General features: G+C 39.5%; 1 protein-coding gene and 1 long non-coding RNA gene across 2 annotated transcripts in view; one reads left to right on the forward strand and one right to left on the reverse strand.

Annotated features, from left to right (window-relative positions):
• On the forward strand, positions 1 to 11,693 carry LOC309634337. Its single transcript, XR_014247997.1, has 2 exons — positions 1 to 869; positions 900 to 11,693. It is a non-coding gene; the product is annotated as an uncharacterized lncRNA (long non-coding RNA).
• The window catches only part of LOC309634274 (thioredoxin), a 20,267-nt gene continuing 9,184 nt past the window's right edge, over positions 11,559 to 22,641 (reverse strand). Inside the window, exons 2-5 of the mRNA XM_082404253.1 lie at positions 20,637 to 20,741; positions 20,128 to 20,187; positions 12,324 to 12,389; positions 11,559 to 11,830 (exon numbers count right to left, since the gene is read on the reverse strand). Coding sequence (XP_082260379.1) covers positions 11,768 to 11,830; positions 12,324 to 12,389; positions 20,128 to 20,187; positions 20,637 to 20,741 — 294 coding nt within the window. The 3' untranslated portion in view covers positions 11,559 to 11,767. The remainder of the gene's footprint in view (positions 11,831 to 12,323; positions 12,390 to 20,127; positions 20,188 to 20,636; positions 20,742 to 22,641) is intronic.

Below are 22,641 nucleotides of genomic sequence, written 5' to 3' on the forward strand. Positions count from 1 at the left end.
GTGTATTCTGTTGTGGATAGAATGTTACTATATGTCAGGTCTATCTGGTCTAACATGTCGTTAAAGGTCAACGTTTCCTTATTTTCTGTCTGTTCTACCCATTGACATAAGTGGGACATTAAAGTTCCCTACTATTATTGCATTACTGTCTATTTCTCCCAAATATATATTATATTTGCTTCATATATTTAGGTCCTCATGACTTCTTTTTTAAAAATTTTATTGGAGTATAGTTGTTTTACAATGTTGTGTTAGTTTCAGGTGTACAGAAAAGTGATTCAGTTATACATATACATATATTCATTCTTTTTCAGATTCTTTTTCCATAAAGGTTATTACAGAACATTGAGTAGAGTTCCCTGTGCTATGCAGTAGGTCCTTGCTGGTTATCTATTTTATATATAGTAGTGTGTATATGTTAATCCCAAGCTCCTAATTTATCCCTCCCCAACCCCCACATTTCCCCTTTAGTAACAATAAGTTTGTTTTCAAAATCTGTGAATCTGTTTCTGTTTTGTAAATAAGTTCATTTATATCATTTTAAAAAATTTGATTCCACATATGAGTGATATGATATTTGTCTTTCCCTGTCTGCCTTCACTTAGTATGATAATCTCTAGGTCCATCCATGTTGCTGCAAATGGCATTATTTCATATTTTTAATGGCTGAATAATATTCCATTGTATATATGTACCACATCTTTTTATCCATTCATCTTTCAATGGACATTTAGGTTTCTTCCATGTCTTGGCTATTGTAAATAGTGCTGCAGTGAACATTGGGATGCATGTATATGTTCAAATTATGGTTTTCTATGGATATATGCCCAGGAGTGGGATTCCTGGATCATATGGTAGCTCTATTTTTAGTTTTTTTTTTTAATTTTTTTTATTTTTAGTTTTTTAAGGAACCGTCATTACTGTTCTCCATAGTGGTTGTACGAATTAACATACCCACCAACAGTGTAGGAGGGTTCCCTTTTCTCCACATCCTCTTCAGCATTTATTGTTTGCAGACTTTCTGATGATGGCCATTCTGACCAGCATGAGGTGATACCTCATTGTAGTTTTGATTTGCGTTTCTCTGATAATTAGTGATGTTGAGTATCTTTTCATGTGCTTTTTGGCCATCTGTATGTCTTCTTTGGAGAAGTGTCTTCTTAGATCTGCAAATTTTCTGATTGGGTAGTTTGTTTTTTTGACATACAGCTGCATGAGCTGTTTGTATATTTTAGAGATTAATCTGTTGTTGGTTGCTTCGTTTGCAAATATCTTCTCCAATTCTGTGGGTGGTCTTTTCGTTTTATTTATGGTTTCCTTTGCTGTCCAAAAGCTTTTAAGTTTGTTTATTTTTCTGGCTTAAAACAACAGAAATTTATTCTCACATGGTTCTGGAGGCCAGGAGTTCAACATCAGTTTCACTGGGCTGAAATCAAGGCATCAGCATGGCCACCATGCTCCCCACAAAGGTTCCAGGAGAGACTCAGTTCCTTGCCAACTTCCAGTGCTGCCAGCATTCTTTTGCCTCTGGTCATATCACTCCTTCTTCGGACTCTGCCTTCACCTGGCCTCCTCTTCTGTGTATGTGCCATATCTCTCTGCCTTTTTCTCATAAGAGTACGTGTGATGGCATTTTTTTTTTTTTTTACAGTAGTTCCTTGTTGGTTATCTGTTTAAATATAGCATTGTGTTCATGTCAATCACAAACTCCCAGTCTATCCCTTCCCCCACTTTCCCCCCTGGTAACCATAAGTTCATTCTCTAAGTCTGTGAGTCTGTTTCTGTTCTGTAGATAAAGTTCATTTGTATCATTTTTTTTTTTTTAGATTCTGCATATAAGTGATATCATATGACATTTGTCTTTCTCTGTCTGACTTACTTCACTTAGTATGATAATCTCCAGGTCCATCCATGTTGCTGCAAATGGCATTATTTCATTCCTTTTTATGGCTGAGTAACATTCCATTATATATATATATCACATCTTCTTTATCCATTCATCTGTCAATGGAGATTTAGGTTGCTTCCATGTCTTAGCTATTGTAAACAGTGCTGCAATGAACACTGGGGTGCATGTGTACTTTTGAACCAAGTTTTTCTCTGGATATATGCCCAAGAGTGGGATTGCTGGATCATATGGTAATTCTATTTTTAGTTTTCTGAGGAACCTCCATACTGTTTTCCATAGTGGCTGCACCAACAGCCACCAACATTCCCACCAACAGTGTAGGACAGTTCCCTTTTCTCCACACCCTCTCCAGCATTTATTGTTTATAGATTTTTTGTTGATGGCCATTCTGACTGGTGTGAAGTGATACCTCATTGTAGTTTTGATTTGCATTTCTCTAATAATTGGTGATGTTGAATATCTTCATGTGCCTCTTGGCCATCTGTATGTCTTCTTTGGAGAAATGTCTATTTAGGTCTTCTGCCCATTTTTTTGATTGGGTTGTTTGTTTGTTTTTGTTTTTTTGATATTGAGCTACATGAGCTGTTTGTAAATTTTGGAGACTAATCCTTTGTTGGTTGCATCATTTGCAAGTATTTTCTCCCATTCTGTAGGTTGTCTTTTCTTTTTGTTTATGGTTTCCTTTGCTGTGCAAATCTTTTGAGTTTAATTAGGTCCCATTTGTTTATTTTTGTTTTTATTTCCATTACTCTGGGAGATGGATCAAAAAAGATATTGCTGTGATTTATATCAGAGAGTGTTCTGCCTATGTTTTCCTCTAAGAGTTTTATAGTAGCTGTCTTAAATTCAGGTCTTTAATCCATTTTGAGTTTATTTTTGTGTGTGGTGTTAAAGAGTGTTCTAATTTCATTTTTTTACATGTAGCTGTCCAATTTTCCCAGCACAATTTATTCAAGAGACTGTCTTTCCTCCATTGTATAGATGCCTCCTTTGTCATAGATTAATTGACCATAAGTGTGTGGGTTTATTTCTGGGCTTTCTATCCTGTTCCATTGATCTATATTTCTGTTTTTGCACCAGTATCATACCGTTTTGATGACTGTAGCCTTGTAGTATAGTCTGAAGTCAGGGAGCCTGATTCCTCCAGCTCCATTTTTCTTTCTCAAGATTGCTATTGGCTATTTGTGTTTCCAAACAAATTAAAAATTTTTTTGTTCATTTCTGTGAAAAATGCCATTGGTAATTTGATGGGGATTGCATTGAATCTGTAGATTGCCTTGGGTAATATCGTCATTTTGACAATATTGATTCATCCAATCCAAGAACACGGTATATCTTTCCATCTGTTTGTGTGGTCTTCAGTTTCTTTCATCAGTGTCTTATAGTGTACAGAGAAAAGTCTTTTGCTTCCTTGCATAGGTTTATTCCTAGGTATTCTATTCTTTTTGATGCTATGGTAAATGGGATTGTTCCCTTAATTTCTCTTTCTGATCTTTTGTTGTTAGTGTATAGAAATGCAACAGATTTCTGTATATTAATTTTGTAACCTGCAACTTTACCAAATTCATTGATGAACATTAGTAGTTTTCTGGTGGCATCTTTAGGATTTTCTATGTGTAGTATCATGTCATCTGCAAACAGTGACAGTTTTACTACTACTTTTCTAATTTGGATGACTTTTATTTCTTCTCTGATTGCCATGGCTAGGACTTCCAAAACTATTTTGAATAAAAGTGGCAAGAGTGGACATCCTTGTCTTGATCTTAGAGGAAATGCTTTCAGCTTTTCACCGCTGAGTACGATGTTAGTTGTGGGTTTGTCATATATGGCCTTTATTATGTTGAGGTAAGTTCCCTCTATGCCCACTTTCTGGAGAGCTTTTATCATAAATGGGTCTTGAATTTTGTCAAATGCTTTTTCTGCATCTGTTGAGAGGACCATACTGTTTTGTTTTTTTAAAATAGATTTATTTATTTATTTATTTATTTATTTACTTATTTTTGGCTGCGTTGGCTCTTCGTTGCTGTGCACGGGTTTTCTCTAGTTGCGGTGAGTGGGTGCTACTCTTTGTTGCAGTGCGCGGGCTTCTCATTGTGGTGGCTTCTCTTTGTTGCTGAGCACGGGGTCTAGGTGCATGGGCTTCAGTAGTTGTGGTTCACGGGCTCTAGAGCGCAGGCTCAGTACTTGTGGCGCACGGTCTTAGTTGCTCTGTGGCATGTGGGATCTTCCCGGACCAGGGCTCAAACCCGTGTCCCCTGCACTGGCAGGCAGATTCTTAACCACTGCGCCACCAGGGAAGCCCCGACCATACGGTTTTTATTCTTCAGTTTGTTAATGTGGTGTATCACACTGATTGATTTGGGGATATTGAAAAATCCTTGCATCCCTGGGATAAATCCCACTCGATCGTGGTATAACATCCTTTTAATGTATTGTTGGATTCAGTTTGCTAGTATTTTGTTGAGGATTTTTACATCCATGTTTATCAGTGATATTGGCCCGTAATTTTCTTTTTTTTTTTTTTTTGTGGTATCTTTGTCTGGTTTCGGTATGGTTATGGTGGCCTCATAGAATGAGTTCAGAAGTGTTTCTTCCTCTTCAATTTTTTTGGAATAACTCCTCTCTAAATGTTAGAATTTGCCTGTGAAGCCATCTGGTCCTGGACTTTTGTTTGGAAGTTTTTAAATCACAGATTCAATTTCAGAACTTGTAATTAGTCTGTTCATATTTTCTATTTCTTCCTGGTTCAGTCTTGGAAGATTGTACCTTTCTAAGAATTCGTCCATTTCTTCTAGGTTGTCCATTTTACTGGCATATAGTTGCTTGTAGTAGTCTCTTATGGTCCTTTTATTTCTGTTGTGTCAGTTGTAACTTCTCCTTCATTTCTAATTTTATTTATTTAAGCCCTCTCCCTTTTTTTCTTGATGAGTCTGGCTAAAGTCTTATCAATTTTGTTTATCTTTTCAAAGAACCAGCTTTTAGTCTCATTGATCTTTTCTATTGTTTTCCTGGTCTCTATGCCATTTATTTCTGCTCTTATCTTTATGATTTCTTTCCTTCTGCTAACTTTGGGTTTAGTTTGTTCTTCTTTCTCTAGTTGCTTTAGGTGTAAGCTTAGGTTGTTTGAGATTTTTCTTGCTTCCTGAGGTAAGCTTGTACCACTATAATCTTCCCTCTTAGAACTGCTTTCGCTGTGTCCCATAGGTTTGGGATCATTTCATTTTCATTTGTCTCTAGGTATTTTTTGATTTCCTCTTTTGATTTCTTCAGTGATCCATTGGTTGTTTCATAAAATGTTGTTTAGCCTCCATGTTTTTGTTTTTTGCAGTTTTTTTCTTCTAGTTGATTTCTAATCTCATAGCTTTGTGGTCAGAAAAGATACTTGATCTGATTTCAATTTTCTTAAATTTACTGAGGCTTACTTTGTCACCCAGCATGTGATCTATCCTGGAGAATGTTCCATGTGCAATTGAAAAGAATGTGTATTCTGCTTTCAGATGGAACGTATAAATGTCAATTAAGTCCATCTGGTCTAATTTGTCATTTAAAGCCTGTGTTTCCTTATTGATTTTCTGTCTGGATGATCTTTCCATTGATATAAATGGGGTGTTAATGCCCCCCACTATTATTGTGTGACTGTCAATTTCTCCTTTTATGTCTGTTAACATTTGCCTTATATATTGAGGTGCTCCTGTGTTGGGTGCATATATATTTACAATTGTTATATCTTCTTCTTGGATTGATCCCTTGATCATTATGTAGTGTCCTTGTCTCTTGTAACACTCTTCATTTTAAAGTCTATTTTTTTGGATATGAGTATTGCTACTCCAGCTTTCTTTTGATTTCCCTTTGCTTGGAATATCTTTTTCCATCTCCTCACTTTCAGTCTGTGCGTGTCTCTAGATCTGAAGTGGGTCTCCTGTAGACAACATATTGATATATACTGGTCTTGTTTTTGTATCCATTCAGCCAGTATATGTATTTTGGTTGGAGCATTTAATCCATTTACATTTAAGGTAATTATCGATATGTATGTTCTTACTGCCATTTTGTTAATTGTTTTGCATTTGTTTTTATAGGTCTTCTTTCTTCCTTTTCTCTTTTGTTCTTTTGTGATTTGATGACTATTTTTAGTGTTGTGTTTGGATTCTTTTTTCTTTTTCATGTGTATATCTATTATAGACTTTTTGTTTGCAGTTACCATGAGGTTTTGAAATAGCAGTCTATATATAATACATGATTGTTTTAAGTTACGGATGTCTTAATTTGAAATGCATTTCAAATATCCTGCACTTGTACTCTCCTCCTCTCATGATTACTGGTTTTGATATCATATTTGTGTGTGGATGATTTCCTACCTTTACTGTATGTTTGCCTTTACTGCTGAGCTTTCCCATTTTGTAATTTCGTTTCTAGTTGTGGCCTTTTCTTTTCCACTTAGAGAAGTTCCTTTAGCATTTGTTGTGAAGCTGGTTTGGTGGTGCCGAATGCTTTTTGCTTTTGCTTGTCTGTAAAGCTTTTTATTTTCTGTCAAATCTGAATGAGAGCCTTGCTGGGTAGAGTATTCTTGGTTGTAGGTTTTTCCCTTTTATCACTTTAAATATATCATGCCACTCCCTTCTGGCCTGCAGAGTTTCTGCTGAAAAATCAGCTGATATTCTTATGGGGATTCCCTTGTATGTTATTGCTTTTCCTTTGTTGCTTTTAGTATTTCCTTTAACTTTTGTCAATTTGATTAGTATGTGTCTTGGCATGTTCCTCCTTGGGTTTATCCTGTATGGGATTCTCTGTGCTTCCTGGACTTAAGTGGAAGTGACTGTTTCCTTTCCTGTGTTAGGGCAGTTTTCAGCTGTTATCTCTTTAAATATTTTCTCAGGCCCTTTCTCTCCCTCTTCTCCTTCTGGGACCCCTATAACGCGAATGTTTGTGCGTCTGACATTGTCCCATGTCTCTTAAACTGTTCTCATTTCTTTTCATTCTTTTTTCTTTGTTCTGTGATAGTGATTTCCAACACTCTCTTCCAGCTCACTGATTTGTTCTTCTGCCTCAGTTACTCTGCTATTGATTCCTTCTAGTGTATTTTTTATTTCAGTTATTGTATTTTCAACTCTGGTGGTTCTTTACATTTTCTAACTCTTTGCTAAAAACTTCTTGCTACTTCTCGCTCTCTGCATCCATTCTTTTCCCAAGTTCTTGGATCATCTTTACGATCATTACTCTGAACTCTTTCTCAGGAAGACTGGCTATCTCCACTTAGCTGTTCTGCTGGGGTTTTATCTTGTTCTTTCATCTAGAACGTATTCCTTTGCTCTCTCATTTTGTATAAATTTCTATTTGGATTCTTATGTATGCAGTAGCTTAGTTACATTTCTCAACCTTGGAGAAGTGGCCCTCCATAGGGGATATCCTATGTGTCCCAGCAGTACAATCCCCTCTGGTCACCCAAGGGGCAGGGACCAGTTGGTCCCAGGGTAGGTTCTGACCTGTGTTTGCAGACTCAGTTCTGCAGCCTACTGGATAGTAGTTTCCTTGCTTCTGGTGCCTGCCCACTGATGGGTAGATCTGGGTTTTGACCCTCTGGTGGACAGGGCCGTGTCAAGGGGCATGTCTAGAGGTGGCTGTGGGCTCAGGAAGTCTTTAGGCAGCCTGTCTGCTGATGGCTGGGGCTGTGTTCCTGCCCAGTTGGTTGTTTGGCCTGAGGCATCCCAGCACTGGAGTTTACAGGCTGTTAGGTGGGGCCAAGTCTCGGTGCCAAGGACCCAAAATGTGCCTCCAGCCAGAGTTCACATAGGTCCCTGCTATGTCTGCCACCAGCCTTTATGACCCCAGGGAAGCCACAGCTGCCCCCTGCCTCCCCAGGAGACCCTCCAAGACCAGCAAGTAGGTCTGGCCCAGGCTCCTATGGAAGCACTGCTTTTGCCCCGGGACCCGGTGTGTGCGAGACTCTGTGTGCACCCTCTGAGTGTGGAATCTCTGTTTCCCCCAGTCCTGTGGAGCTCCTGCAATTAAGCCCCACTGGCCTTCAAAGTCAAATGCTCTAGGGGCTCCTTCTCCTGCTGCCAGACCCCTAGGCTGGGGAGCCTGGCATGGGACTCAGAGCTCTCACTTCTGTGGGAGAACTTCTGTGATATAATTATTCTCCAGGTCATGGGTTGCCCACCCAGGTGGTATGGGATTTGATTATATTTCAGGTGTGCCCCTCCTACTGTCTCATGGTTTCTTCTTTATGTCTTCAGATGTAGAATATCTTTTTTGGGTAGATTCCAGTCTTTTTAATCAATGGTCGTTCAGCAGTTGTGATTTTGGCGTGCTCATGAGAGGAGGTGAGCTCAAGGTCCTCCTACTCCTCCATCTTGTCTCCTGAAAGCTCTGCCCGCCCCCCCTCCCCCCCCCCCCCCGCTATTCTTTCTTGACTACACAAAGAATTCCTTTTCAGGAATCCTTTTTTCCACCAAATTGATCTCTATTTCTGTATCATTTCCATTTGCATGCTAGCAAACCCACTGTCTTATACAGAAAATGTCTATTAGCTGTATCTCTCAGCTCTACTTTAGAGAAATTTTTGCACGAGTTTTACAGACCCTGCTTCCCCATCTTTACAATCTATTAACTTTTTTTAACTTGTAAGTAATGCATGAGTACATTCTTGTTATGAAAAATCCAAACATTTATGGATAAAACTAAAACTCATCAATCTCTACCTACCCTCCTCTCCAGAAGTCACTGCTCTGATTAGTTAGAAATGTTTCCTTCAAGATCTTCTCATGTTAATTTACATGCAGATATACCTACTGAGGTATCTAGCATGTCTTGTGTTTTACACAAATAAAATTGTAGTGTTCTGTACTGTTCACATTCTGTAACATTTTTCACTCAGTGACTTTGAAATTTTCCTATTTCAGTATTAATAACTCTTTATTCTTGTTGATGAAAAATTACTCAGTCAATTTAAGAAACAATTGGAAAATTTTATTCCAGCTAAATTTGAGGATTTTAACCCAGGAAGAGCATCTCAGAAAGCTCTGAGAACTCTTCCACCTGTTAGAAGTCAAGACAGTTTATATATGTTTTTTGAGACAGAGGGCTGTACATTAAATGGTGCATTAATGACAGTTTACATAATCCAGATTTAAGTGCCATTGTGGTAGGTCATGTGACCCTTTACAAGATCAAGAAGGAATATTATCTTTTAAGAAGTTGTCTTATTGATGTTAGGTGAATGTTGCTGTTTACGGTTGAGCAGGTATTCCTGCTGATGGGGGAGGTTTGGTCAACGCATCATGTGGATACACAATGCACAGTGAGGGGAGGGGGGGGGGCCAAAGGGCAGAGAAGAACTTTTATATTTAGATTTTTCTTGTCTTGCCATAAATATGAATTTTATTTCACATTCTATATTACCTAGAAAGGATTTATCATATTGGATTCAACTATTTCTCTATTGATGGAGATCCAGTTTTGTGCTGCTATAAACAATGCTGCAACAATCATCCTTGGACATTTTTCTTTCCAAATGATACTTTGTTTAGGATGGATATGAAAGGTGTGATTTCCGGGTCATTTCTGATCACTCACTCTTCAGTTCTCACCAACCTGGCTTCCATCCCTATCCTTCCATAAGAATTTTGTCACAATCACTCTCCATTGTGTTTTCCTGTCATCTTTCTTAGTCTCAAAATAGCATTTGATAGTTGACACACCTTCCTTTGTGAAATGTTTTTTTTTGCTTTTGGGATAAAACCCTCTTGGTTTTCCTCCTTCCCCTCTGGCTTCCATTATGTCTCTTTTGTTGGTTCCTGCTCTACTTGGTCTCTAAATGTTGGGAGCTCATCAAGCTGTCTTGAGCCCTCTTTACTCTGGATTCTCTTCCTGGGTGATCTCACACATTTAAGAGCCATCTCAATTACATCTTTCAAATTCCTATTCCAAGCCAGGCTAGTACCCAACAGTCTGCATAACATCATCTTAAATGTACACCACCAAAGCATGTCTTAACATGTCCCAAGAGAACCTGCCCCCCCCCCATCCTTAGCTTACTCATTACATGGCACTGCAACCACCTATTTGCTCAAGTCAAAAACCTGGTACTTACTCTAGAATCCTACTCCTAGACGTCCCTCGGATTGTCTTTCCTAAATGTTGAGTCCATACTCACTTTGTTCCCTCTCTCCCACCATCAACCAATCACAGCTATCATCATCTCTGGCCTAGGTAAATGCCAAAGCTTAACTGATTTTCTACTTCTTTGTCTCCTTCTCCAACCCATTTTCAATACAGCTGCCAAAATGAACTCTTAATATCCAAGCATGTTACCTCAGGCTTACCCTTCAATGTCTTCCCTTTGCACCTAGAACAAGCCTTGGATGACTGGGTGCTGCCACCATCTGCCTCTATTTCATGCATCTCTGCTGGGTCTACAGTGTACCAAGTTCTCTGACTCAGGGTCTTGCTGCATGCTGTTCTCTCTGCTGGGAAGTAGAGTGCCTAGCTCTTTGCTGGTCAGTCTTTTTTCACCATCAGGTCTCAGCTTAGTCTCCTTTCAGAACCATTCCATCCCAAGCAGGTCCCCCTATTAGTCTCAATTACTGTGCCCATTTGTTTTGGCCTCACAGTATATTCCAGTCTGTTATTCATTAGTTTGCCTCCCTTTCTAGAATGTAAGATCTATGAGAAGGGTGTCCTATTCACAGCTATATCCCTAGCCTAGCACAGTGCCTGGCACATAATAAGCATCCAATTAATATTTTGAAAGTTCATCTAAGTTCAGTATCCTGATTTTCAGATGAGGAAAGAAACCCAGCTAAGGGCCCATCATTTTACCTAGTTATTACATTGTTACACTGAGCAGCAGTGTAATAGTTGAGCATGCACTCAGGCTCCAGACTCACTTGGTTTGAATCTTGTATCCTCCACTGACTAGTGTGATGCTGGGGATATTACTTAACCTCTTTGCTGGTTTCCTCACTGGGAAGTGGGGATTACAGTGCCTACTTCATAGGATTGTTGCAAAGATTAAATTAATATAAGGATGGTGAGGGGCATATGATTTAATTCTGATTTTTTACAGCACAAATTTAAAAACTATTTCTGCAAGCATTCCTCCAGCACTTTGGGTCTAGAACACAAGAAACAATGTTCTTTGAATGAAATTAACAGTAACGTCCACACTCTTTACTGCTTAGGTTGGAACTTCTATCTGGCCTATAAAACCAGTTTCTTAGATACTTGAGAGAATCAAATTCCCACAGTAATGTTTGCGGGAACTCCCTTGTGAGCCACCTATGAAGAATTCCTAACAGATAATAGAACTCCTTTACCATTAGCAAAATTGGCACCTCACCGTAACCTTTGGGACAGGAATCTGAAACCAGAGATAAACAATTCCTTCATGGGCAGACATCAATTTTGGTCATGAGGACCATTCAGAGAGCATAGGAGATCTGCTTGCTAGAACAAAAAATAATACTTTCTCTGTGCATAAGGTCAAAAATAATAACAGAATTTTAACATATTACTCTATTATCTGTGCATTGCCTCCAACAAGATTTTCCTAGAAGTACAAGAAAAATCTTCAATCAGTGGCCTACAAGGTTAAAAAAAAAAAAAAAAAAAGTGATCAAGAACATACGAAAATAACTAGGACATTAAATATCATCAAATGGCCAGTTTTCATTTATTTTGAAAACTATGCAAAGACACCAGACAGTTTTAAAAAGGATACAGTTAATATTTTATTGTCACTTATCAGATGGCAGTTAGGTATATAGTCTTCATACTTGATCATCTTTCTTTTTTGTAAATAAAAAAAATTACAAGTTTTAAACAGCCAAAGGCTGGTCATGTCTTCAGAAGACATGATTAGATTAATTCATTAATGGTGGCTTCAAGTTTTTCCTTATTAGCTCCAGAAAATTCACCCACCTGTTGAGAGAATATTGAATTGCCATTAGATGTAGCATTGCATCCCTATTTTGTATATCAGATATGACCACAGAATGGGCCTGGGGAGGAGAGGAAGTATAAGCTTATTTAAAATTTACATCCACGGGTAACACCCAGTTCTTTAAAGTTAAAAACTAAAACTAAAACAGAACAAAAAAACCCCTCAAAAGTCAAGACTCAGTTTTTTTACACAAATACCTCTGAACAAGGATAAATGCACTGTGATATAAATATGAAGCACCAATCACAGAGATTAATCACCAAATCCCTGTGATTTTAGTTTTAGCAAAGATCAATTATCAATGAGATGTCACATTATGTACTTAATGAAGAATGACATATTAAATATTCTTAAAAGGAAAAAACGGGGATGTGCTTCCCAATGTGAAGGGTAAGTCACTTCAGTTTCTTCTTTTATATATCATGCTTTCCTATTACCCAGCTGGTTTTCTTCAAGGTCAGATGTACCTACCTTCTGTCCCTTTTTAAAAAACTGGAAGGTTGGCATGCATTTGACTTCACACTCTGAAGCAACATCCTGGGGGGAAGGGAGGTGTAGAAAGAAGATAAAAATAAGACTATGAGGAGTATTGAGCTCTGGCACCCGTGATCTAAAACCAGATTCTTTTTCCTGTTATATATCCAGAACTCAGCATTAGGACTTTGTGCCAATTTTTATATGCTTAAACAAGGACTACAATGGCAGCACAAAAGCCAAATTGGTTATATTCTTAATTAAAATTCTAATTAATATGTACTCTCATCTTTGAGAGATACTAGAATCAGATTCTATACAATGACTCAAATTGTTTAATCGAATTATTCCCAGTTGTACTGGAGTGAGGTACATAGATGATGATCATAAAGGCAAAAGTTTAGTTAGGGAGAGGAACAACTTATTTACAAAGGACTTGTTCAAGAATAAGGTCATGGTGATCTAGAGGGACAGCTCCACACTGGTTTTTCTGTTTTGTTTTGTTTTTTAAAGATTTATTGATTGATTGATTGATTGATTGCTATGTTGGGTCTTCGTTTCTGTGCTAGGGCTTCCTCTAGTTGCGGCAAGCGGGGGCCACTCCTCATCGCGGTGCGTGGGCCTCTCACTATCGCGGCCTCTCTTGTTGCGGAGCACAGGCTCCAGACGCGCAGGCTCAGTAGTTGTGGCTCACGGGCCTAGTTGCTCCATGGCATGTGGGATCCTCCCAGACCAGGGCTCGAACCCGTGTCCCCTGCATTAGCAGGCAGATTCTCAACCACTGTGCCACCAGGGAAGCCCCCTGTTTTTGTTTTATAACCCCTACCTCTCAACACCTTGTTCACACCAGGTTTGGGGGGGGGGAATGCCATGAAAATGGTTTGGTTTGGACAAGAGTTTCAAGTGAACAGGTCCATTAGGGATCAAATACATCAGCTTGGCACCGCAAAGAGGATCAGGAGAGAAGTGAAGAAAGAACCACACAGCCCTCACCAAGCAGCAAAAGCTGTGGAGGACACCAACCACGGAGGCAGAACTCTGAGAAGCAGACCACGCAAACCAAAGAACTTCCACAGGAAAGGAAGGAAGTTCAGCTAAAAACACCGTGGTGACTTCCAGGTGGGAATTTGGGAGTAAGGGGCATGGGAATTAAAAATGGAGTGGTCCTAGGACTTCCCTGGCGGTCCAGCGGTTAAGACTTCAAGCTTCCACTGCAGGGGGTGTGGGTTGGATCCCTGGTTGGGGAACTAAGATCCCATATGCCAGGCTGCATGGCCCCCCCGCCAAAAAAAGGAGCGGTTCTTAGATTGAGCCACCAGTCAATGGTAGCACACCAGCCTAACTTTACCTGTTCCTCTGATGGGAAGAAAAGTGTGGTTTTACGTCTTTATGAAATTGCACATGTCCTGTTGCCAGTTTGGGCAGGAAGGGTGGTGGACACTGCTGTTTCCAGATAACCTTTACTTTTTCTTTAAATGCTCGGCAACAAGAAGCACAAGGGCAGTAATGGCTGCAATAAAATGGCTAGTATGTACTGAATGTCTACTATATTCCAGGCACTAAGTACTCAACTGAAAGCAACAGTCATAAGGAAATTACCAAGAACCTGTGATAAGACCATCAAAATGAAGATCATAACATTTTAATTGTACCAATTTACAATTCCAGAAATTTCCTTGTAGTATGAGAATCCAGGATGGAAAATGGGGTGGAGAGTTGACAGGAAGACAATGAGCTGCGCATGTCAAGGTTCTGGACCGTGAGTAATGGGGAAACCAGAAGATGACAAGTTAGAAGGGTAGAAGGACTGGTTTAGCTAAAAGGTTGGAAACTGGTTGTCTAGGGGGCTGAAGCTGGTCTAGATATGTTACTTGGTTCATGTAAATGCTTAAAAAAAAAAAAATCTCTGAATTGGTTGAATATTTGGGAACACTGGGCCGGCCCCTCCCAGCACTTGGAGAGCAGCAGTTTAGTGCAGTCCCTTCCCTCTCTCTTCCTGACACTTGTAAGCCGCCAGTTGGATACCATCTTTCATGCAAGCAGCTGGCAGAAGCCTCAAAAGAGGTGGGTGTTAGTTTTGTTTTTATAATACCACAGTGGAAGGGCAGTGGTCTGGAAAGTGTGAACCACCCTTTCCGCCACTTCTAATCATAGAAACATACAGGGGGTGCAACTGACCTGCATCACATATGAAAGCATGCAAAACAGGACCTGGAGATAAGTAAGTAAGTAAGAAGGAGTAGAAGGACCTTGAGCTCACCTCCTCTCTCGAGCACACCAAAATCACAACTAATTGTTAAACAACCATTGACAAAGACTGGAACCTACCAAAAAAAGATATTCCGCATCCAAAGACAGCAGGACCTGAACACTGATCACAACGTTCAGATGAAAAAGCTAATCGCAAAGCTTCATCAGCAGAAAATACAGGCTCCCAGTCAACGGAAATGAGTCTCATTGCTGGTCTCAGATTCTGGATGCCTTATACCTCTCCTAGCCAGAGCTTAGCATTCCTGCATTGGTACAACTGCCTAACTTACAATAAAATAAGACAAAAAACTAGAAACAAGATAAATGCTCAGAAGTGGTGTCAATGCTTTGAGAAAGACTTGAAGTGTTTTTTAAATCACGTTCATATGTTTTATGTCTTAAAATTGCAGTCAAGGGCTTCCCTGATGGCGCAGTGGTTAAGAATCCGCCTGCCAATGCAGGGGACTCGGGTTCGAGCCCTGGTCCGGGAAGATCCCACATGCCGTGGAGCAACTAAGCCTGTGCGCCACAACTACTGAGCCTGCGCTCTAGAGCCCGCGTGCCTAGAGTCCATGCTCTGCAACAAGAGAAGCCATGGCAACAAGAAGCCCACGCGCCGCAACGAAGAGTAGCCCCTGCTCACCGCAACTAGAGAAAGCCCGCACACAGCAGCAAAGACCCAGCACAGCCAAAAATAAATAAATAAAATTAAAAAAAAATTGCAGTCAAGTCTTTACATGGTAAATTTTTAGTTGAAGCATTAAGAATTCTCTCATTGGGTATGAAAGTGATTTTTTTAAAGGTGACGCAGGATTCTGTACCATAATTGAATCCACCACACTGGACTTTTAGGTTACGCACATTCTTGTGAATAAATTCAGACGTGTCCCAGGGCAAAAAACCTTAAAGTTGCTCGGTTTAAGAAGATCATTTTCAATTTTAATTATTTAGATAAGTATAATCTCACCTTTTTATGGTCCGAAAGCTGTCACTGTATGGATGGATCATTTTAACTCACCTGCTGGTCAATATGTAAAAGGCTCAGATTTTGCCTAAGCATCTCTACACTATGGTTCAATCCCCACCCATGAAAATAAGCATTGCTAAGGGAATGAAAATATTCACTTTAAAGGCTCTAGATACACATGGTTAAACCACCTCCCAATTTGAATGTGTCAGTTTATCAGTATGTATCATGATTTCTGACATCCAGTTTAAGATTTTTCATGTAACAGGATCCATCTGCCCTTCCCTACGCCAGTCACTGAATGCATGTGCTTTACTGGATTTAGAAAGAGACTCCAGTTCTGTGAGTGAACTGTTCAGGCCCATTTCTGCAATGGCCACAGAGAAAAACAGTTAATCAAATTCTTAAGAATATAAGAAATGGGGCAGTTAATGTGCTTGACAGTGTATCACTTCTACATGTTCAGTATTTTCTAGAATTTTTATGTTTGGATTTCTTCTAGCTTGTATCTGGGGGCAAAGAATGAGGTAGAGATGCAACATCTTAACCCCAAATGGTTAATTGTTAATGCATGGTTTAATAGATTTGATTCTACTTTTTTGGACTTTTTAGTCTTGTCCATGGATCTACATACCTACTCTGGTTACAAGACCACACTGGTTTAACTATTGCTGCTAATGTACTTTATGGGGCCTGTCCTTTCCCATCCTCTATGACTTCCCTCCTAATTAGTTTCTTAAAATACTTTCCAGGATTTTCCTGACTACATTATTTCAGAATGTCATGATCAATTTCCCAAAAATGTTGGATGAATCTGAGAGTACTAACTAGCATTTTAATAATACCGAGTCAACATCCTGGAAGACAGTATGCCCATCTAGTAAAATCTTTTATGGACCTCAGTAAAGGTTAGTAGTTCTATAACTAATATTTGATCTCTGCTGCCTCTGTTAATGTTTTATTTTTTTTCTTTTGTTTTCTATTACTTGTTCTATGGACCAATTTGCCCACTCCTGTAGTGATTTGAAAGGCATGCACACTTAAAAATTAAGTAGTTACCTTTGAGGTTTTAAAAACATTCTTGATCTCAAGTTTACCACTTCCTTCATTTAAAAACAGAAAGCTAGCCACTCTCTAATGACAGACCCAGTTCCTGCCATTTAAAAAAAAAATAAACAATCTGGAACTTGTGTAGTCATATAAACACTGCCATAATCAGGATACAGAACTCTTCCCTCACTCCCATAAAACCTCCTCAGTAGCTTCTTTGCGGTCAAACACTCCCCCTCTGCCCCCACCCCTGCGCACATCCCCCCTTCCCGCCCCCCGCCTGTTCTCCATCCCTATAGTTTTGGCCCATCTCAGATTTTTATTAGTAAGTGTAACGAGGCTACATTTTACCTTATTAACTTTTGTTTCATTGGTTTCTAGCTCAGCATGCTGTATAGCCAAAATAACTTTAAATCTGCTGTTGTCACCTGTTATTAACTCATTCCTGGCTGTTCTCATCATAATGGAAACACATGGCATTCTAGAAGGTTGCAAAACAATCAGGCCTAAGTTACTTTGTTTCTTTTGAGCTTATAAGTAACATACTCTGTAGAGTTGGGAGTAGAGTCCACTGTTAAGGAAATAAGATCAGTCTATCATTTTCAAAAGTAGTATTCACACTTCACTATGCATACAGAGTTGTTTTGTGTGTGTACCACATTATACGTCCATGCCTCCTAACTGTCCATTTGAATCTATTACACCTAAAAGATAATCTCTTCCAGCCCAAGTGTTTGGAGATTTTTCTATTTTCTTTGCTGTTTGCCCCAAAGATACTTATAAACATTAAGTACCCTGAGTCTGCATGGACAGGAATTATCTGCATAAAAAATATAAAAACAAATTCAGCCCTAAAATATTCCATCTATTTGATATGATCTAATACTCAAAATAATGAATTGATGTCATTTTTATCCCTCATCTGCATTCTTTTCAAGCCAAAATCAGGGGATGGTTTTACCTACAGCATTCCAAAGCAACAAAAAGAAGATCCACTCGTGTAATTCATAAATTCCATGGGGGAAAAACAACTCACGGATTGATAATGAACTCCTTTTTGTTTGAATTAACTGCCTTGCTAACTGCTGAATGGCCAGGTAAGTAGGAACTGACAGACTATTGCTGTGTGTATGGGGTGACCAAAGGGTTCTGGAATTCAATTTTTAATGCCGCAAAAGGTTGATAAGGCTATTTAGACAGTGTAATAGTTGTCATTAAGAGTATTAAAAAAAAAACCACACACACAAAAAATCGTATGTTGCTCAAAGTGAAAGGTCCCCAACTTATGAGGAGGTCACTTCAAGGTCTAGAGGTCTACATACTTTCAGGGGGATGCTGAGGATGACAACCGCGTCTAAAGGAGGGGCTGTCATATTGAAGTCTGGGCCTGCTCTGCACACCTGCTTCCCAAAGGTTTTGGATTGAGGCAGAAAGCATTGGTCCTGGACCCAGCACAGTACAGGGGCCAAATCCACAGGCTCTGCCTCAATCAACCTTTTTCCCTTCTGTGTTGCAGTCCCATTATCTGTTCAGGGGGGATGCTGATAAAAATAGTTCTCAATGGTCACTGCCTGGATGAAATGATACAATGTAGGCAGAGGGCTTAGTGCAGCATCTAGCATATGTTAGTACTTCCGAATAAAAATGTATTCACCTGCTGTCTGATAGGGTCAGTACCAGTTTTAGTCCCTTCCAGGTGCCATTTTCACCTGGCTAAGGTGACGAGATTTAAAAAAATAAGTTAGGTGAAAATAGGGAGCAAGAGTTTTTTTCGCAAACAACACATGCTGTCTACTCTTACTTAGAACAAAAACCCAGGACACATTAGAATAACTTTACTTGACAACCATACCAATTCATTCATTCTTCACCTACCAACCACAGGTCAGACAGGTGTGCTGATAAAGAGGAAACAAAGGCGAATAAGGACAGGGTCCCTGATCCCAAGAAACTGACAGACTAATGAAGGACAGACACAAAGATCGTTATAGTAATAGCTAAGCTTACTGAATGCTTATCATGTGCCAGGCACTGCTCTAAGCACTTCACAGGTCTTATCTCACATGATCCTGACAACTGCCTTATGATGCTGGATTTATGATGCCATTTAACAGAGGCTCAACCTGAGGCACAGAACAGATAACTTCACCAAGCCCACAGAGCTAATAAGGGACACAATCCTCCCATTGGACAACCATCAATCCACGAAAAAGAGGGGCAGAGGACCCAGGGGGACACAGAGGAAGGGAACTAACCTAGTCTGGGCATAAAAGGGAGTAACTAGAGGAGAATTCCTGGAGAGGATGTGAAGCTTAAGTCAAGGAGCTTGTCCGGCAAGAAAGAAAGATGAGAAATGTGCTGGGAATAAGCAATGTGGTACTGGGAGGTGCCCACAGGCTTAGAAAATACTGCCATACATTTCCCCCCCACACACCCTTTTTATAGACCCTTCTGGACCTTTAGCAGGATTTCCATGTTTGCTCAATGAATAATCAACCTTACAAGGTTGGTGGGGGCAGGTATTAAGATCTGGTCATAGACAGAAGAACCAAGGCTCAAGGGATACTAGAATGAGCCTAAAGCAGAAGTCACTGGGCCATGGGGCCATGACTGGAAGCCAGGTCCAGCACCTTTGTTGCCACTTCATACCCTAACCCACTCCTGCCCTGCTGGGGCTAAGCAAACCTGCCCACACACATTTAAATCCCTGCTCTGCTACTTACTAACTGTAACTCCATGGTCAACCTGGGCAGGATGACAGGACAAAGGATTAAATGAATCCATACTTGTTATGCACAAAGAACAGTGCACCTGGCCCAAAGTGCTAAACGAGCATTTGTTAAATTAAACCAATCATCTTGAAATGTTCCCCCAAATTCTTCTCTCAGCTCTCTATCAGGCATCTTGGTGTTTGGTCTTTTCAATTTCTGTTTGTTAAGCAGCTCCTCAGAATGTTAGGTAGATTACTTGGGCTTTTAGAAAGAGACAGGTAGGGCTTCCCTGGTGGCGCAGTGGTTGAGAATCTGCCTGCCAATGCAGGGGACACGGGTTTGAGCCCTGGTCTGGGAAGATCCCACATGCCGCGGAGCAACTAGGCCCGTGAGCCACAACTACTGAGCCTGCGCGTCTGGAGCCTGTGCTCCGCAACAAGAGAGACCGCGACAGTGAGAGGCCCGCGCACTGCGATGAAGAGTGGCTCCCACTTGCCGCAACTAGAGAAAGCCCTCGCACAGAAACGAAGACCCAACACAGCCACAGAAAAAAGTAATTAATTAAAAAAAAAAAAAGGTGACTAGTAAAGATGGGTAACAGATGCTTTAATCATTCTATTTTAGGATGTGATGTACTTAGCTCCTGACATCTAGGATTAAGCTCATAATTGGCACAATCACCCGTTCTTCTGAAATAAACTTTTTAACTAGGGTTGTAATTCTAGTGTTTTACTTATTTATGAGAACAAGCAATGTGTAATTAATTCAGAGGAAAAGGCCAATGCAAAAAGCTCAACATTATTCCAAATTTCCAGCCACGTACCTGACAGTCATCCACATCTACTTCGAGGAACACTACGTTGGAATACTTTTCAGAGAGAGACTAGAAAATTAGAAAAAAAAAAAAAATCCACAAAGATTTAGCACTGGGCAATGGCAGCCAACACACTCAAGCTTCTTAAATGGAAACTTAAAAGTAGGGACTAAAGATCCAAATATTTAGGGATGGGTAAGCATAAAAGACATTTTCCCTGAATCAAATTCTCCTTGGTATAAAATGATTTGTAACATCAACTCTGATTCCTGAACTTCAAATAGGGCCCATGTTTCACTGTGAAGAAAAACAAAACCACTTAAGACAAACAAATTAACTGCTGAAAGTTGTCTTCAATAGGCTGTATGTGTCAAACCTAAATTGTCATGCTATGATTTTTAGACCAAAGATCCGACAACAACAAAACCTCTGTCCTTCTTTCCTAGCTTTGTGACCACCAACCCCAAACAAACACACTAATAGTTTACAAAAGCAGAAGTTGGCTAATAAATACTTACATGAAAGAAAGGCTTGATCATTTTGCAAGGCCCACACCACGTGGCTGAGAAGTCGACTACTACGAGGTTCTCTCCTGCACTGTTCAAGGCTTCCTGAAAAGCATACTAAGGGAAAGAGAAAAGCAGATGTTAAGAAGTTACATTTATTTCCAAAAGCCCTGATAAAATGCGACACAAAGCACAATTTGGAGGTCCTGCTTTCAGGGCCTATTTTTTATTTTTATTTTTTTATTTTTTCATTTTTATTATTTTTATTTTTTTATAAATAAACAAATTTATTTAAAAAAATGAATCATCAATGAGTAGAGAATTTGTCAAAATCTAATGTAATCAGATCAGGAAAATCTGGGGATCTGGAAGCACAGTAATAGAAATTGCTAGGGACAGACAAGATGAGTTGACTGGCTAGGGATGGGCCAGAGGAAGCTAGAGGTTTGATCACACATTCCAGACATACTGGCAAGAATGGAACCAATAAGAACAACATTTTATATAATAGACTCACTCTCAGCTTCCAGAAATCTTTATTGTTACAATTGTTACAGGGTGAAATACAAATGGATTTTCCAAATGTTAAATAAATTCATGAAAAATAAAAAGGCAGGGCCTATTTTTTTTAATAAAAAAAGGAAAACAAAGCAAATAAACTGTTTGAAGAAATCCTACTGTGGTGTAATGTTATTTGATAAGATGAAACAAGTATGATGTATACAGTGTATCAATATTCATGTCTTCATAAATATAAAATATTAATTGGTTAATCCACATCCAAACTAAGTAAATGAAAGGAAAATAAAGACATTTGTATTAAAAATGTATCCACATCTGGACTTCCCTGGTGGTGCAGTGGTTAAGAATCCGCCTGCCAGTGCAGGGGACACGGGTTTGAGCCCTGGTCTGGGAAGATCCCACATGCCGTGGAGCAACTAAGCCTGTGCGCCACAACAACTAAGCCTGCATGCCACAACTACTGAAGCCCGTGCGCCTAAAGCCCATGCTCTGTGACAAGAGAAGCTACCGCAATGAGAAGCCCGCACACCGCAATGAAGAGTGGCTCCCGCTTGCCGCAACTAGAGAAAGCCTGTGAGCAGCAACGAAGACACAACGCAGCCAAACAAAAATAAATACACAAAATAAATTTATAAAAAACAGTTTCCACATCAAATCTAGGTATAATATATAGTAGACATTCACTAAATGCTCAATGATTGATCCAAGGAATCACACTTCAATTGAATAAATCACAAAGGCACAGAATCTTGCAACTAAAACACCACAAGTTATTTTAAAAACTAAAACTTTTTGATTAAGCTAGTATTATCTATGGTAGAACATCCAAAAGCTCAAAAAAATAAATATCAATCAAGGAAAATAACCTTCTCCACAGCCTTACACTCACTGCTGACATTAAGCATATGTCCTTATACTCTTTTTAATGGAGTTTCCAGAATTGAGATCATACATGCTATCGTTGATTTCTGCCCTCATTGTTGACCAAATGAAAAAGTTTTAGTCCCTCATGAAGAGAATTTTCTTTGTTATTTTTTGGAAGCAATGCTTGTTGAATAAAATTCCACCAGTAGAAACGATCAAGAAATCCCTTACCACCAACCTCCCTGAATAATTTACCAATGGTTTTGATACTGTAACCCTAGCAACCTAACCTTCTAGTTAACAAGGGACGGCTCTTTTTTAACCACAGTCAGTCAGCTGGTGCTGACCAAAACCAAGGCCATGAAGAGAAATCAAAACACAAACATCTATATCTGAAGTCTCGGTTTTCTTCAAGGGGAAAAATGCAGTCACATTGGTTTAATTAAAAACTGCCCCCCTCCTTTAAAAGCTAAGAATCAGATCAGATTTGGTCCAAGTAAAGAAGAAAGTAAATAAAGCACTGTTAACAACAACAACAAAAAAACTAAAGTGAATTCCTCTGAAGTTACTTCTCTAGATTTCTAATTTCTGCCTCATGTTTTTGGGGAAAACAATTCACAAATGGTGTTTC

This window comes from Balaenoptera borealis (assembly GCF_965194805.1).
Source record: "Balaenoptera borealis genome assembly, chromosome: 8".
NCBI classification, from domain to species: Eukaryota; Metazoa; Chordata; class Mammalia; order Artiodactyla; family Balaenopteridae; genus Balaenoptera; species Balaenoptera borealis.